This window comes from Polyergus mexicanus, unplaced genomic scaffold, assembly GCF_030449975.1.
Source record: "Polyergus mexicanus isolate NDT 795.1 unplaced genomic scaffold, iyPolMexi1.0 SCAF_6, whole genome shotgun sequence".
Lineage (NCBI taxonomy): Eukaryota > Metazoa > Arthropoda > Insecta > Hymenoptera > Formicidae > Polyergus > Polyergus mexicanus.
In genome coordinates, this window is record NW_027223326.1 from 9,559,486 (window position 1) to 9,577,265 (window position 17,780).

Below are 17,780 nucleotides of genomic sequence, written 5' to 3' on the forward strand. Positions count from 1 at the left end.
AGAGAGAGAGAGAGAGAGAGAAAGAAAGAAAGAGAAACTACCATCGCCAATCTGTGAGCGCACTCCGAGTGTCCTCCTTCCCTCTGTAGATCGATCTAACGGCCGGCTCGCCCGGTCTTTCTTTAGCCTCTTCCCGCTTTGGGCTCTTCTCCCCGCAGCAGAACAAGGGAGGAAATGGCGAATTAGAGCGAATGGGAATGATAAGCGCCGGAGAGTACGGGAGAGAGAGAGAGAGAGAGAGGAGAAGAGGGATCGGAGAGATGAAGAGAGATAGCAGGGCCCGGAGCCACCAAACCGACGGTAAATCAATACTGACATCGCGGTCGTGACGCCATACGCCAAGTCATCGGACGTACAACGGATAGAGCGGCTATTAAGACTAGCAGCAACGCCGGTTGGGAAAACACTCGCTATATACGTATCATTATTTAGAGATTAACGTTATGCCCGAATCGATTACGTCGCGATGATATCGTTGTTCGGGCATCCCGGACAATAACGATCGGCCTTAATTTTAGAGATAGTCCCTTTTATAAATCTAAAGCGAATATCACACGCGAATTTTTTACACCGTACTATTTGTTAATCCAAATAGCGAGAATTTTACGCTTTCCGATTAACGGAAAAAATTCTGTATTCTCTTTTCGGAATTGTAAACAATTTTGGAATTATACGCAGTCTGTTAACCGATATTATATATGGTATATAGGCAAAGGTAAACGTATGTGCGGATTTCACGCGTTTTAAATTCTCAAAACTCTATTTGCGAAATAAAAATGACAAAATTTCGTTCGCACATACGATATTCAAAGAATTCAAGTCGCCTGAATCATCCAAATATTCCAATATCAAGCCCGACTTGCAGCGATATCCAAATATCGGAGTACGTACGGAATTCGGAATTGCATTTGGCTGCTGCGAGCAGCCCGGTGTACCGATACCGTTAGATACGTAAAGTGTACGATACTTAAGGTACGCGATCTGCGACGGAATCTTACGACGGTTATATTTTATATCGCCCGGTGTATATACCGTATATTTCGGCGTTTCATTCGCGAGCGGCGGCCTATCCGCTTTAAATACTTATCGATTGCCGTCCCTCGTCAGCGTAAAACGCGCGGAAGTGCCCGGCGCCTGTTATGTACCGACAATGAGAATATTACGTCTCCGGCTGTCGGGAGTCGCATACGCAATTCCTTCCTGTCGGATGGATATTTCCCGGCACCGCGCGGCGCGCAGCGCGCGGCGCCCGGCGCCCGGCGCCGTACGCTCGCCACGGGAGATGAATTCGGTTTTTATCCCGACGGGGTAAACCTGAAGAGCTCTATTGTACCGGACGAATCAACCCTCCATTGAATCGCGCTGCCTTCCGGCTACAAATCAACTAAATACAATAAATCCTGCTTTATTAACGAAATCTGACATATCTTTTTCTTGCTTGTGAGGAAACGAGCATAATATTGCTGGGGAAATTAAAATTCGGCGCTGTCGTCATAAATAACTACGGCAACGCGAATAATAAATATCTAGCCTCCTCCCTATTTTATGAATATTTTACACGATTCAATCTTCCGCTAATTTGTTCAGAAATGAATATCTATTATCCGCGCCAGGCGTTAGTTACGATATATATATATATCTCCGCTTATTTTCGCGGACGAAATAAAATGTCTCGTAATAGAGCTCGCGAATTTCAAACTCTTCGAATATTCATACTTGATCTCGATATAGGTAGAATCTCTTACTATGAAAATATATTATACACAATTTATCGCGATATAATGTCGTGCTTCTTAAATACGATTGATAAAAGTGTTTTTAAATTTCCGGATCATCTCGAGGAGCCGCGACATTGTTGTTGAGTGAAAATCGACAAAGTATCCGTAGAAAGAAACACGCAAGGGATGGATACCCTATATACGCGAAGCTCGTACATACATATATAGCTCTCATTTGATATACGCGAGAAACTGAAATGAAACGAGGAAACGGCTTGGGGGCGATTTAGCGCAAGTGAGCCACGAGCGAAGACTCGGCTCGTCGTCGCTCGTCGGCGGAATATGAAAAGTCCGTAGGCGGTTTTAATTTCGCCGCGAATATCCACCATTGTTTCCCGTCTCTCTGCACGACGCGCGGCGAACAAAAGAAAATCGCGGAGCCCCTGGCGAGGAACGGCGTGTGCGCGCAACTCGCTTGCTCGAGAACGGCGATAGGGCCGACGAGATACGCGAGGAAAAGGGCCGGCGAGTCGAGTCGACTCCGTCGACCCTGCTTCATTCGAATCGAGTCGAGCTTGGGCGTGAAAAAGCGCCGAGATATCGAGAGAACGCACACCGTCCCATAAATCACGTTATTTAATAGATCAACTGCGAGATGACATCTGTTGCGACGTAGGTGTAATGTAATTACGCTGCCGCCGCGGGCACAGGGGTGTGAGAATAAAGTTTTTCACGGTGGGGCGAGCGTCGGTATTAAAAAATAGTATCGGCGAAGAATCGATATTTTTAAATTCTATTTTTCGCGATGTGATTTTGCATCGCCGGAAGAAGGAGACAACGACGAGGAGGTGGCGGCCTTTGATATCCCGATTAATAATACAATCGGCAAATTTTCAGCACAACTGCTTTGGAAAGCTGATAAATTGTATATCTCTGAATTTGATTTATCTCCACGAAATTATTATACGAATCACCAAGTCAATATTTGCATTTGATATTTCATTTGTATCGCGAGATAATTTTGGATGTTCGAGAAAGAAATGAAAGCTATATTCTATTAAAATACCGAAAAATTAATCAAAATCGCGAAGGGGCTTTGTTCGATCCTCCCTCCCCTCGCCACTATACATTCTATCCCCAGGGCGTGAATATTTCGTTTCAACTCGGAATTGATGAGAATTGTTGGTTTTGCGAATTCCGTGCGTTTTAATAAAATCAAAGCCAAATGCTTTTTTCTCGGCATGAACGCGATGCGTTTCATTCGCGTCTACGCGCATTACGGTTGATATCTCATATACGCGAATGTAAATGATGGATGGTAACGATACGACGACGCGAAATGAGGGTATAAACGATGGATCCGTTTATAATTGCAAATTTCATTCCGTGTTTCCATTGTGTAAAACTGCATTATTCCGCGCTTATGCAATTGGCCGAGCGCACGAGAACGTCAAGCGGTTCTTTGTTAGGTTTAATAGCGCCGATCGATTTTCGTCGGCTCTCTCGGGCAATTTCTCATATATATTAATGCCAAGAGAGAAAATGAGAGACAGAACTCTCTTCTTCTCTCGACGCGCGCTTGTTCGGGGCGAATCAAACTCCGTGGCAAATAGGTCTCGATACTCTCTCTCTCTCTCTCTCTCTCTCTCTCTCTCTCTCTCTCTCTCTCTCTCTCTCTCTCTCTCTCTCTCTCTCTCTCTCTCTCGTCACATATATATACATACATTCTGTCACATATCCCTTGAGGACGGGCTGCGCGGGACTTCGATTTCCAGTTAGTTAGGGCAGTTGCGATTTAAATGGCACCATCGGAAATGGAGGAGGAAATGAACAAGCGCGCGTACATCCACGTATGAGTTTTCCAAATCGCCAACGCGTTGTTGTTTTGCAGACCCGTGTTTAATTCGTCGTGCGAATGTCGAGCCCTTTTAACTTTCACAGCGTTCAATAGCCATATAAAATCTAATATATACCTGTTCGATTTATCGAACTTTGAACAATTTTATTTTGTTTGTTAATCGAACGATTTTATCTTCCACTATTCGACGAGTAGTTACAAAAAAAAAGTTATCATTTTTTTAACTCAATGATCCAATATCTACGGAATGCTTACGTTGATTAATTACTTGGGTAATTTTGATAATTGGCGAAATAATTTCTTTCTAATAAAGAATAAACATTAGTGTAAAAGTTTCGTTAAATATTTATTAATTTTTATACATAGGCATCTATAGTTGAAAATTTTTCTTAACTTTCATAAAAATTGTTCCATTACTTAAACCACTTTGATTTCTCTCAACGTTTTCTTCGCAAACCTATTAAGATATCTACAGTGTGTATATTTGTATGTGCATATATGTAGATACAATGACCCTGCGCCGAACGCATAATCGGTTAACGTCCAACTCGGTCATTGATACATAAATTACTGAGGCAGTCACGCGGATCGAGACAAATTTAATCGCTACAACTTTTAATCTTAATCCTTCTAATGTTTAAATATAGCTCATAAGCGACCGTCACAGCAATTGTTTGAAAAAAGAGAGAGAGAGAGAGAGAGAGAAATTTTAATTCTCTCGATCAAAAGTAGCACCTCGATAACATCGGGTGAAATTTTAACGACTCGCTCTTTGGCGAATTGCAAGTCGATATTTTTCGGCGAGAAAATAAATTCTATCTATTTTAACGATTCGAGAAGTACCGCGCACAAATTTATCGGTAAATGCGGCGCATACGCATACGTGACCAATATAAATCTGCGCCGTTGGCATAACCTAGCGCACTATAGGTTGATTTATAGATATCGAGCGATTCTATACGAGCATTCGCAACGACAGAAATCCGATTATGGTGGAAGGGCGGTGTTGCGCGTCGGAATATCGCGCAATTTCGTGATCCCCCGAATCGAAGGAGTCCTGAAAAAAAAAAAAAAATCCGAGAACATTGATACGCGCAAATTATTTCCCGATTACGCGATTGTTCTCCTCGGCGCGTGATACGCGTCGCGCTGTTTCGTATCGGGATACTCTCCCGCGGATGGTATTACGTGAACGTATTTAGTTTCGTTTGCATATAAAGCGGGTATCCGTTTTCTTTTCTCAAAGTGCCCGGTGCCCATGTTACCAGTACAACACGCATCTTTGAATAATTCAAACAAAGGATTAAGCGTTGCGCAGCGAGCGTTGTAAGCACCGGATGTCTAACCAATGTTAAGAACAGCATTCGACATCCCGAGCACATTCGGATCCCCGTTTAAATTTTATGGACTTAGGAAAGTTACGTTAAATTGGAGATCCCGTCGAAACATTGGTATGCGAAACGCGGTGCGTTTGTAAGTCCTGGAGCACGCCTTGGAGAAACGAGACATAATTAAATAAAAGATCCGAGGGTGAGTGCAAATTAACTGCCGATATTTGAAGAATAATTATTAATAGACGAATAATATATTTTCAATTCTTCGGAATAACGCAACTTTTAAAAATTATGCGACGAATTGTTTGATATTTAATGTTTAATTTTCTTCACCGAGCGTTTCGAGAAAAGAAAGATTTCGAATTCTTTCACGTTTTACATGAATAATTTACTCTCTCGCGTCTGTTTAAATAAAATACAGAATGGGATTATAGTACGCTGCGTTAACCTTGTGCGACAAACGCATGAGAAAGCTAAGTGAATACACAATGGCAACGAGGCAAATGACTAGTGAATATAACGCTTGGTTGGCCTTCTCCACATACATACACGTATAACACACATATATAATGTGCTCTAGTGATAGCAAAAGTGGAAACTGGTATGATAATGAGTTACAAACAGCGCGGATCTCCTTGTATTTTACTTGCGAAGCGCATATACCGAATAACGGAGCCGAGAAAATCGCGCGAATTACTGAGATAAAGGCCAATTTAAATCTCGACAGTTTATATTTAAAGGTCAATTGCTATCTAATCATTGATATTATGTGCTTGAATTTACTGCTGAATCGAGAGAAGGTACATGCAATAATGTCGGCGTGCAGAAATATATTGAACTTATTTCTTAAAGTAATCGAGAAAAGAATTTTTTTAATATAGAATTTTAACAGACGAAAATTATAATTTTTGCCCAACTTTTATAATTCTATATATATATATATATATATATATATATATATATATATATATATATAAACATTTTCCTCTATTACTTTAAGAAATAAATTCTACATATTTATACATGTCGACATCGTTCGATGGAGGTACAAAAAATCGTGTAGCCTTTTCTTGCTTCCGCCAAGGCCTAAGTGAGCTCTTGTAGTTTCGCCCTTGTGTTACCGAGCTCCTTTTTTTTTTTTTTTTTTTTTTATCATCTTTCATACGCTTTCTGATTTCGGTGGGATCTCAATTTCTTACACCAGTGAGGCTATATTGCTGTAATAAAAAAGGAAGGCATCCACGGGCCTTTATAACGGGCTAATAGTAGGTACACACTCGTGTAATTTGCTTCGTCACTTTTCTCCTTCTTTTGTTACCGTCGCCCTTTACTCGCATTAGGGATCGAAAGATTGCACCTGCACTTTTTTTGCAGAAAATGTGAAAATCATCGGCTTGATAATAATACGGTAATTCGCAAAAGAGGGAAGGAGCGTGTCAAATTCAGTTATTTTAATTCGAAAATCGTTTAACAAGTTTTTTTAAATATCTATGTTAATAAAATTAAATGAGTTCTTTTTATCCCCATTAAAAATTTAGAAAGGAAACCTATATTAGTAATATTAAATTAAAACAAATTAAAAAATCTAATTTAATTAGATGAATATTTAAAATCATACAATTTATTTCAATTTGCATTGCTAAAATTACTCGAATGGATATTATATAGGTATAAATTATAAGATACATTATATGTATATCGCTGAGAATAAATTATTCTTACATTATTTAATACTGTCATTTTTCCCGAGAGAAACTTTAAGGAGATTTTTTTCTCGATTCTCTTTTACATACAAGTACGATCAGAATACGTCGATTCTCTTTGTACACACAAAAGCCGTTCGATCGACGCGTCTTCCTCTCTTCTATTGACTAAATTGGGATGCACGCGTACGCGAACAGGCACTTCGCGGAGGTATGCCCGGACTAGACAGGAGCACGATGCGTCGATCTAATAATGCGTGTAACCACAGGTAATCCGAGCTACTATCGATGACTAATACCCGCCTGCTTCGCTCACACCGACGCGACGTTCACGTTCTCGCGTGTATCGCGTGTGTAACGCTGCGTATAGTACATACGCATGTATGCGAGCGAGCGAGCGAGCGAGCGAGCGCGCACGCATAATGCATATGGACGTTCGGCGGGCGACGTATACCACCGCGACGGGCCGAAATCTCGTGGCACGGAGATAGGACGCCAGAGGCGGCGATATTATCAAATTATATACCTGCACTACGTATACACCGGCGGCTAATAATTCATCCATAATTCAGTTATCTAAATAGGACACCCGCGTCACAGACGCACGCATACCGGTGACTTTCGCGGGTATGCGTGGGTGTGCGTCAAAGCGGGTCGAATATATCGCGGAATGCATGGACGAGAGCGATCTCTCGTAGCTGTTGGAGCGAACAGCGAAAAATTCGGTCGGAAATGCTATTGTCTCGCCTTTTACCAGAAAGCAGCGATGTAATCGCGCGCGTGTATAGTAGTTTAGAGGCGCTTGATTATTCACTGAATTATTCGTATTTAACGCGTAGCACGTTATATTAATTTTATTAACATATCTCTTATCCGTAAATTCTTTTTTTTTAAATAATTATTTGGATGGCTTTTTTTGTATGCAAGAGGGATATTTTAAAATCTTTTCCAGAGACGAGAAATATGAAACTTGGAAGTCATCGATACGCGATGTCAACGCGATGTAACAAATATAATTGAAAATAATATTTTTAATTAAGGTTTTTTTTTCTTTTATACGCAGCTGTCGGGCTGCTTGAATTATCGCGATGCATAATTTGTAACGTTCGTTATTTATAAAATGTCACGACATGATGCTATATAATGTTAGCCGAGCGGGAAAGCGTTGCGCAGTGTGTCACGGCAAATCGGTTTATGATTTGTTTATACCGCGTTGATGAAAACACATGTTGTTTCACATTTATCAATAAATCATTCTCTTCAGCCACGCATAAAAACGAGAATAATTGAATTAAAATTAATTAATGCTAGATACGTGGTTCACGAATATGTGCGTCGCCAATGTCCTGTATTATTTGAATTAATTCCTAGTAATACGATTCTATATTGCCGCTAATTGCGGTGACTCGTAAACATGTCGAATCGAGTTTACATGGATTTAATATCATCGCGCTGTGGATACAAATTACGGCTCTCGCATTAACATATTTTTTATTATAATAAACACAAGCTTTACCGTTCTGTATAATTTCTCTGTTAATGTTGTGCGCGCGACAAGCATTAAATACGGAAAATTTTATGAGACGTTGCTTAAAAATAAGGCAGATTGAAGCCTAATTTAATTTTCGCTTCTCAGCTGCTTTACGACGAGGTGTTAGAAAATTAACGAGATCACGGTATGCACCTTTGCGCAGTGCCGTTCCATATAAAATTGAGAGGAGTCGAGAGAGATAGGATAATCTGCGCTCCAACAAGAGGAAAATTCATGGCGCGGTGAAGAAAAGCTTTCGATTCGCGCGAGTACATAAACATCGGCTTTGTATAATCTATTAATATCGAGGCAAGGGGCGGCAACTCCTCTTCGCAAGATTAATATAATTTTATATACGTTGCATGCGGGGTCTCGAGAGCGAGGATGCATATCAGATACGAGAAAATTTATGTAACCTTCGTTAACTAGTCTTCCTTTCCCCGCGAAAAATTAAATTCGGGTGTATGGCATAATTAAGTGCTAATTTATTGCTAATTAGTTGCTTTAATCATGAATTTATCGTTCCTATATCCATTAGCAGGAAATTGATATTAAAAACGAAAGTTTATATTTTTTTTTATTATACACTGCTAGCTACTTTAAAAAAATATTTAGCGAATCATTTAGCAAACAAAAAAAAAACAGTTATACCAGAGATAATTATTAATTAATTGAAATGGTTTTTATAAAAAGACAAAATAATAGCTTAAATGTACAAACTGATACGGATTGCCTGCATGAGGCGTATGTCAATACGATAGACATGCTCCCGAAATTATAACCTTCGGTTCCTATATTTATATACAATACTCTAGACACTTCGCAGACATTATATTCAGTTGTTTTCGGTTTGCTCTTTAAATCTATCATTACCGTTCGCACTCGTACATATTGAGCATGTGATTAACGTTTTTGGATAATTTTGTGACATGTAACAAGCGATATCCGGTGACAATGAGGAATAGGAATCCATCTCTTTGTGAGTTGTTTAATTATTCTTTGTAGGCTCCGTCTCTAATAATTTTGTAATTATTCAGATATGCGTGTTCTCTGCCATGGCATACGTTAAAGAAATGGTCGTCTTTATTGACGGAGGCTTATGCTGCCCTATTTACTTCTTTATTACGAACATTGAAGTACACAGCCTACAGATGACATGTATAATTTAATTTTAAACTTGACTTCGACATGCTCTGCATTTCTACCGCACAACTTTATAGCGTTAATTGTATTAATTGATATGTAAACAATTTTAACGGGTTTATTATCTTTTTCGCTAGTTTTTATATCGTAATAAACTAAATTCGCACTTGATTTTCTGTGCTGGTTCCTTAGCCTTTTTGCCCATTTCGTTTTAACATTACTTGGAACCTTTACACATATATTTCTTTATTAATTAATTGATTGAAGAACGAGAAATGCTGCAAATAGATGTCCAAAATATTAAATATTTATAGATGCATCAATACTTTAATTTTAATAATACTATAATTATACAACAGTCAAAAAATGGTCAAAGATAAGAAATTTTAGCTCGCTATCCAATTATTTCCTGAATTAACTATTGCCGAAATATCTTAATTCAATTTATATGCTTGCGAGAAATAAGCTTAAGACGTGAGTTAATTACTAATTAAGGTGCGAAAATGAATTGCTCACTCGACAATTTTTAATTATTTGTAGTTATAATAATAGTTTGGCATCTTTCATTTAGCACTCGTATTTTGCGATTAATATTTATATATAATTTGATAAAATCATTTAAATACAAAATTGTCTGATTTAATGAAATGAGAGAGAGAAAAATTATTCTTAAAATATCACCAAGCATTAATCATACGCCATTAGCCTTCATTATTCTTACTTAAGACGAAACAATTCAACGTAAAAGAACGCAATGCCACGGCGAAAATATCTCTGGTTGAAGGGGTGAACTAATTAGATTGCCGAGACGACACGACGCGCATCGTCGAGAGGAGAGATCCGCTAAAGAGTCACCGCTTCCTTTTTTGTTTTTCAGGGCAACTGAAATGTCCACGGATAACCGAGCACCCGTCGGACATAATAGTCGCGAAAAATGAGCCGGTGACGTTGAACTGCAAGGCGGAGGGTAAACCCGAACCGGTGATAGAGTGGTACAAGGACGGCGAGCTCGTGCAGACGTCGCCGGGCGACGCCAAGTCGCATCGGGTCCTGCTACCTACGGGATCCCTGTTCTTTCTACGGGTGATGCACGGCAAAAAGGAGCAAGATGGCGGTGTATATTGGTGCGTCGCGCGGAATAAGGCGGGATCCGTTCCGAGCAGGAACGCAACACTCACAGTCGCAGGTAAGAGCCGTACCGTTGTCATCTTCCTCGTCTCCGTCTTTCTTATATTCGGGATTATGTACCGGGTAGCCGGGCGTAACACCCCTCGTGAGATCACTCGTTAAACTCGGAACGAATCCCCGTGAAACGAGCTTTTCGCCCGGAAAGAATTCCACCACTTTCCCCCTTCGTCCTCAATCTTTCGCCTCTCTCGAATCTATCTGGATCAAACGGCGGTGTCTGACAATTCCGCGAAGAGCGACAGCTAAACCAAAGTATGCAAATCAAATGGCATCGACCGAGGGTCATTCTGTCGCGTGAACCGACGCAGTATGGATTAGCCATTGTCGCGATACGATTAAGCGTATGTCCACCGTCTGTAATTATTTTCCGCGCGCAGCTGTCAATTAGCTTAATCTCGTACCAAGTATCGGACCGATAAGATACATCGCGGGTCTTTTGTTATTTCAAAGAATCGTCACGAAATCGGTGAAACTACATTTTTACACTCCGCGAGCGCGTTCGCGATAAAATTTTACGCGCCTGCAGACGCGCGAAACGGAAACATTGTAATTATTCGATCGCGATACACTCTTTGTACACAATATTTTATCGCGAGGATCACGCGCCCGGTATAATTTTTCAGTGTCGATTTATACCATTTACAAAGGCTTGTTAGTTGATAAATCGGCTCAGTTAACAAATCGCTGAAGCAATTTATCTGCAAAAAAAAAAAAGAAAGAGTAAAGACTCCCAATAAATGTAATTTTGTGTGTACAGTAAAAATTTCAAATTTTGTATATATACAATATATATATATGATCTCATAATTTTACGCGATGCATTTACTTATCTCGAAGTGCCATTCATCATAGTTTCTCTCTTTTCCACGATAATCTCATATACACATTTCTCATCCACTCTTTATAAAATACATTTAAATAATGGAGATTAATTACTATGTAACGCAACATTAAACTTAACAAGAAGACAAAAACATTTATTTCATCGAGTATGCCCCATTTTTAATAGCAAGGAAAATTTATTTACATTTAGAAAGTGATGCATTAAATAATTATGTGATAAGATACACAAATGAAAAATATAATTCTCGCGCGGCGAATAAAATTGAATCTATTTTCGGGATGCCGTGTTAACGAATAAACGAATAAATTTCTCCCTCGAGGCGGGATGTCTGACAGCAAAAATTGTTGCATCCGCGCGAATCATCCCCCTTTCCGGGCACGAGGAGAACGAGACCGATGTCTCCTCTCGCCTTCGCGACCAAAGCGAACAGAGTGTGGTGACAGTGGCGGCGAAAGTGGGGTCACCCGAACGAAAACGGACACCCCGTATATACGCGCGCAGGAAGGAATAACCGTGATTTATACGGGATAGAAGTCGACTCCTTCGACTAAAACGAGCCATGTTTGTTTAGAGGCGATCGATATCCCGGGCAACGCACCCTCGCCTCTGCCCCGTCCGTGGTATATGCCCGTCCGTCCGTCCGTCCGTCCGTCCGCCCGCTTGCCTGCCTTGCCTGCCTACTTGCTTGCTTGCTTGCTTGCTTGCTTGCTTGCTTGCCTGCTTGCCTGCTTGCTGGCTGGTTGGTAACGACCGATTCACTCGCCTCTCGCCTCGCAGGCTCTACGACCTACGAGCCTGACGATGCGACACCGAACGACGCCTGGTATACTGGCGAAGAATGCACTTCGCCGCCGACGCGTTGTGTATATATACATATATATATATACACATGTATAGAGCGAGCAGGGGATCCGCGCGTCTGTCCCTGACAATAGCAGGGTATTGTGGCTTTCCTTTTCCTTCCTCTCCCTTCTTTCGCTCTCGCGCTCAGGCTAATCCCGATTATGATCTCTCGAGAAAAGATGCCAAACAAATTGAATTAGTGCCCGGGGAGTCAATGTAGCGCGCGCCTCCGAAATCGTCCGAGATACCGGGAAACATCTGTATATACAATATATATGTACTTTATCACTAAGGCATTCCGATATAAAATACGTCACGCGTTATTGAATACTCTAGTGTTCTCGTCGCGATTGAATCGTTTCCGCGTTTTGATATCGCGGTCGTGATGGTCGCATTCTCCGTGCAAAAAGCATCGAGAGATTTATATATATATATATATATATATATATATATATATACGCGACTATCGAAAAAACGAAAAATGCAAATGTGCGGGTACGAAAGATTCAAGAACGGTAATGGAGAATCTCGATAATGCAGAGCGCGAATCGGACTCCCGCCACTTCCACGTTATTACCTTTTCCGTAGGCTCGTTATTTCGAGTTTATATGTAACTGCCGTATATGTATTCTTACGTACACATGCGCACGTGCGCCAACATTATATACACATATATGCACGCGCGCGTTTCACGTTTCGCGTACGCGAGCATCGGTTACGCCGGTGCATCCGAGCCTCGTAATTTATAGAACACGATATCGCTCGTTAATTGCTTATTGTAATACGCGCAGCTATCCGTAACGTGCATTTATGCGACAGCGCACGTTAAATATGCAATCGTAATGGGAGCGCTTAGCGGGGAGCAAACCGGAACGGGCTGTAGCTCTATCTCGCGGAGCCCCGGAATCTCCAGAATATTGATATTGCATCGCAATAAAATTTCCGTCCAGGCATCTGTGCCGTAATTATACGCGTGCCATAATGCGAGGTTTCCCCTATGCGCATTCAAAGCGAGTGTCATAGAGAGCTAAATCCGCCTGGATGATTCTCATTTTCCCGTATTACATTAATCTACGTGAAGCTCTTAAATCTCCTTCTCTTTCCTTTACATTGATTATTTCGTCGCTCAAATTAGATATATCGGATATTAATAACAAATTATTGCACCAAGTAAGAATACTCCGATGTACCTAATTAAATTTTATCTCACATGAAATCGTAGCCAAGGAAACGGTTTTTTTTTTTTTTTTTTTTTTTTTTTTTTTTTTTTTTTTTTTAAAGAAGCGAAAGCGCGCGAAGAAAGACACGAGAGGATATCTCGCTGTTTTAAGCGCTCGAGCCTCGCCTTTCTCGGTAACTAGATTCGCCAAGTAGCCGTCTCTCCTCGCGTTCCTTTGTTGTTTTTGCCGCACAGCTCGCATCGACTATCTCTCTCTTTCTTTCCCTTGGTGCAATATAAATAGGCCCCGGAGATCGCCGCACGAACAAGCCGCTCCATACGGAACGCGACCCGGAGACAGGCGGACACGGCTTCTCGATCCGGGCTATCGCGTATAATAATGGATAGCTGCTTACCGGCATTATAATGGGAGCTTACGCACAATAGTCAAGTACCTCGCTCTCGCTGGCCCATAAGGCCTCGACCATGGGCGCCGCTACGCTCATCTTTCTTTTTCTTTTTTTTTTCCTCGCGCGTGTGGTGCCGCATCGGCGTGGAATTCTTTTCACTCATATTTCTCCGGACCGGAGAACTTTTTTTTCTCGCCTCCGTTCGGAATGTTTAAAAAGAAGATATATTTCTAAGGCTCGAGATTAGAATATTTATATCTATTCGTGCGAATTTTTGCCTGCAATATTTTTTAACGTATTTATATCTACTTCCTTACCACTTCTTTATAACATATGTGATGACGTAATCTGATCGCACACTTTCTCCAAATTTGCATAGACATACCGGTTAGTAATGTCCGATTAAACTATTTTGTCATTCATTTTCTCCATTTCGAATAACGCAAATGCTATCTAAAATTTCTTCATTTTGATAAATGAGCCTGTCATCCTGAGATCTCCAATTAAGCTCTCTACGTGTACGTTTGTCTGCGTAGTTCAACATATCGATGAGCAATTTATCGTTTAAAATATGCTTACGCGCGCGTACAATCTTACTTTTCCTCTTAAATTAAGTAACATGTTTATCTTTTGCGTACCGACAGTGATTTATTTCTTGGCTGAAGGATTATTAAGAGCCCCTTGATACAGCTTTTCGATACAAAGCTGTTGCGCGCGGATCTTTTTTCGTATACCAGAGAAATACGACGAGCGTGTGTATGTGTGTATGCGAACGACCCAGATATATTTTTAAAGCGATAGAAGATGATCCCTCTCGTGAATAGTAGCTAGATTATCCCTAGACGACATACGCGATGCGACGCGCGATGCATCAAGCGCATCGCAAGATACATCGCGACGTAAAAGATAGCTCTGCGCATTCGTCTTCTTCCCTGGCGGGAAGAATATAAAGAAACGCGTTCCCTTAACGTAGCTTATAAATTTATAATTGGCTTTGGTTGAAGTTCGCGTCGGTGAAACTAAAACTGAAATAAAGTTGCAGCTAGAGAATCCGTTCCAAGTTGAACGAAAGTTGGCGAATCGCGAGTTCCAGCGGCATAATTATCGAAGTTCTTTACGACATGTTTTCGGAAATAAAAGTATATAAAACAGTTTTTACTATATACATGCACGAGAAATGTTTCAATTAGAATCTTCGAGTCTTTCTTCTTCTCTCGTGTGTTTCTCCGAATAATTTAAACCGGAAAAGAATAAAGTGAATCACAAGACCTTAATTCGATCATTCCCCTCAAGTATATGTTTCAAGGGTTAGACATCTACACATCCGCTCTTTAAGATAAAATATCAAAGTACGAAGGAGTTTGTGCGAATATCCGGCGGCCGAAATTCAACCGTCCCCGTCGAGATTAATGCGACTGAATTTTGACAGATTAGCATCGCGACAGGCGCGGATACTTATCCCCCTTAAACGTTATTAGGTCTGCTCTCGGATTGTTTATATTAACGTGTCGCACCTTGGGAAACCAACAGCATCGGTAGCAACGACGACGACGATGACGACGGGGGGGGGGGGGGAGTTTAGAGCGCCAAAGAATAACGGGAGAAAATGAAGATAAATTGGAGTAAATAGGTGGTAATAGGTATAATGTCGCTGCTATTTAATCTTCATTAATGCTAACGTGCCTCCTGTCTTTACCGACTCTCACGACGGCTGCGTTATCGGGATTGTCACGGAGTATTAGATATGTTTTTAGTAGAGCGTCATTCCGGGTTCGTTTATATTACATATCCGGGCGGCAACGATTGTTGAAAAACGGCGCGGCGCGTCGCCGCCGGCTGATTATTCATCGGACTATTGAGATAATAATTTTGCAGCCGTGCGACAACGTCGGATATGACGCGGCGTGTTTGTCCTGCCAATAAAATTGAAAAAGCTCGAGGGGATTAATGAACGATGTGTCGCTAAAGCTTCTGTTCGCCACCCTTTCGCATTGCCCTTCATTTTACACTCTTGCCTTCACCCGTCTTTGTACGACGGCAGATTGTTCGATACGATGACGACAGTAAGTTTCTCATTTTTCTCTGAAGCTCATCCCCCTCTTACCTCAATAAAAAAAAAAAAATAATAATAATAATAATTTGTTCCGAAACTTTTGTACAAGTTTAGTTTGAAGGATTCCCGTAATAGTTTAATAACTTGTTTTAATTTGATGGAAAATGTGATGTTTTACACGATTCATTATTAGAATGCGACTTAGATTATAAATCGATAGTATACTTACAATCAAAGTTTAACTGATGTCACGAAAAGACTATAGTCGTGAACACGGATTCTCCTTGTAAGAAATCCTAGACAGAAGCGGTGACAGGCAATTATAGGTCTGACGGTAATTGATTTGATGCAGAGACGGTAAAATCAATTTGGAATGTGAAAAGAAATTGGAGAAAGGGCGGGAAATAATGAAAAGAGAAAGAGCAGGGCTAAAGACTTTATTGAATAAATTTAATTTTTTATTTTCGTAGATGATGTATAATAAAATATTTTCTTTCCTTCTCTCTCTTTAAAATAAAAATAAAAAAAAATCGCGTGTATTTCATTTTATTTAAACTATCAATTTTCACTGTTTATTTACTTCTGTGAAAATTATCGCGAGATAATGATATTTATTAATGAAATATAAAATGTGATATATATTAATATCAAGATTTATATTTTCATCCATCTAGGATATATTAAGCTACGTGAATATTATTCATTAATATTGAAACATTAATATTGTAATTGCATATATTATATTACAGAACATCGCACTATAGCAACGAGAAATGCAACTGCGTTTCAATCGATACGAATCGAATGCCTCCTTTAAAATCCTCTCGCGAATAATTACACATCACGTAAGAAAAGTCTATCGGTTTTCACTTACCGCGCATTACCCTCCGATCCGTTTCGGTGCTGCATGCATGCATACATGCATACCAAGGAAGGGAACGAGGATAAAAGTGTAGCGGGAACAAATGCGCAGAGAACTTACTGTATGATCTAACGAATGGACTGTGTTCGGGGGCACCCCATTTTCTGCGTCTCCGACACATACCGCGCCACGTGGTGCATACATCTGTCCGCTCCCTCTTCCCCCCCTCGTCGGGATCGCCCCTTTCCGCGTACCCCTCTCGATCCCCCCGAACCAACGTTCGAAAACCAGGTTCTTTCAGCGAGCTCTGCTCTCGCGCGCGCCTCCCGTCTTTCTACACTTTTTCTCCGACTCTCTCGATCCATATTACTACGAACTACACACAACCCTACGGGCACCCCTCATTATTGGCCGGACTATTAAATGGTTATAACCTTGCGCTCTTTACAACACGTGCCGCCCGCTCGCCGGTTTGACAAGTCTCGCCGCAGCGTAGTTTCCTTTGGGAGGCAAACCGCCGCCGCTCTTTGTCAAGTCCCGCGTCGAAATCGAAAATTATTCTCTCGTTAGGATTCTTAACGGCGGCGATTAACCGTTCGAACGAGCCTCGTCTAACGCACTTTATCTATCGTTACTTTTAATCTTTTCTTTAATGTAAATAACTATTCGGAAGAACGAACGATTGTTAAAATCGTTATGTATTATAATGCGTATAAATGTGTATGTACACGCGATGATACATATGATCGTTTTATAAAGAAACGCTGTCGTGAAAAATGTCGTGAGCTTTAATAAATCTCTCTCTGTCTCTACTTATTTCTTCCTTCCGCGTCGCCGTATTTTCTCCGCCCGACGTCCTTTATATCCGACAAAATTTTTGGCAATGAATGCCAGTCTCTGATGGCATTGCTACACGCTGAACAATGGCGCGATTTTCCTGACGCGACATTCTCGACGGAAGAAATCTATAATCTCGTCGCTCACGCGATTTCAGTCCTTCGACAAGACTGGCGTTCACCTGCGGAAAACTTTATGATAATTATCCGTCACCGTCATATTTCATCGTATAGATGTAATTCTCTCTCTCTCTCTCACACACACACACACACACACACACACACACACACACACACG

General features: G+C 40.8%; 1 protein-coding gene across 1 annotated transcript in view; it reads left to right on the top strand.

The window, feature by feature from the left end:
- LOC138934241 (roundabout homolog 2) overlaps nt 1-17,780 on the top strand; it is an 88,299-nt gene that overhangs the window by 13,062 nt on the left and 57,457 nt on the right. Inside the window, exon 2 of the mRNA XM_070297784.1 lies at nt 10,165-10,473. Within this exon, the coding sequence (XP_070153885.1) occupies nt 10,165-10,473 (309 nt within the window). The remainder of the gene's footprint in view (nt 1-10,164; nt 10,474-17,780) is intronic.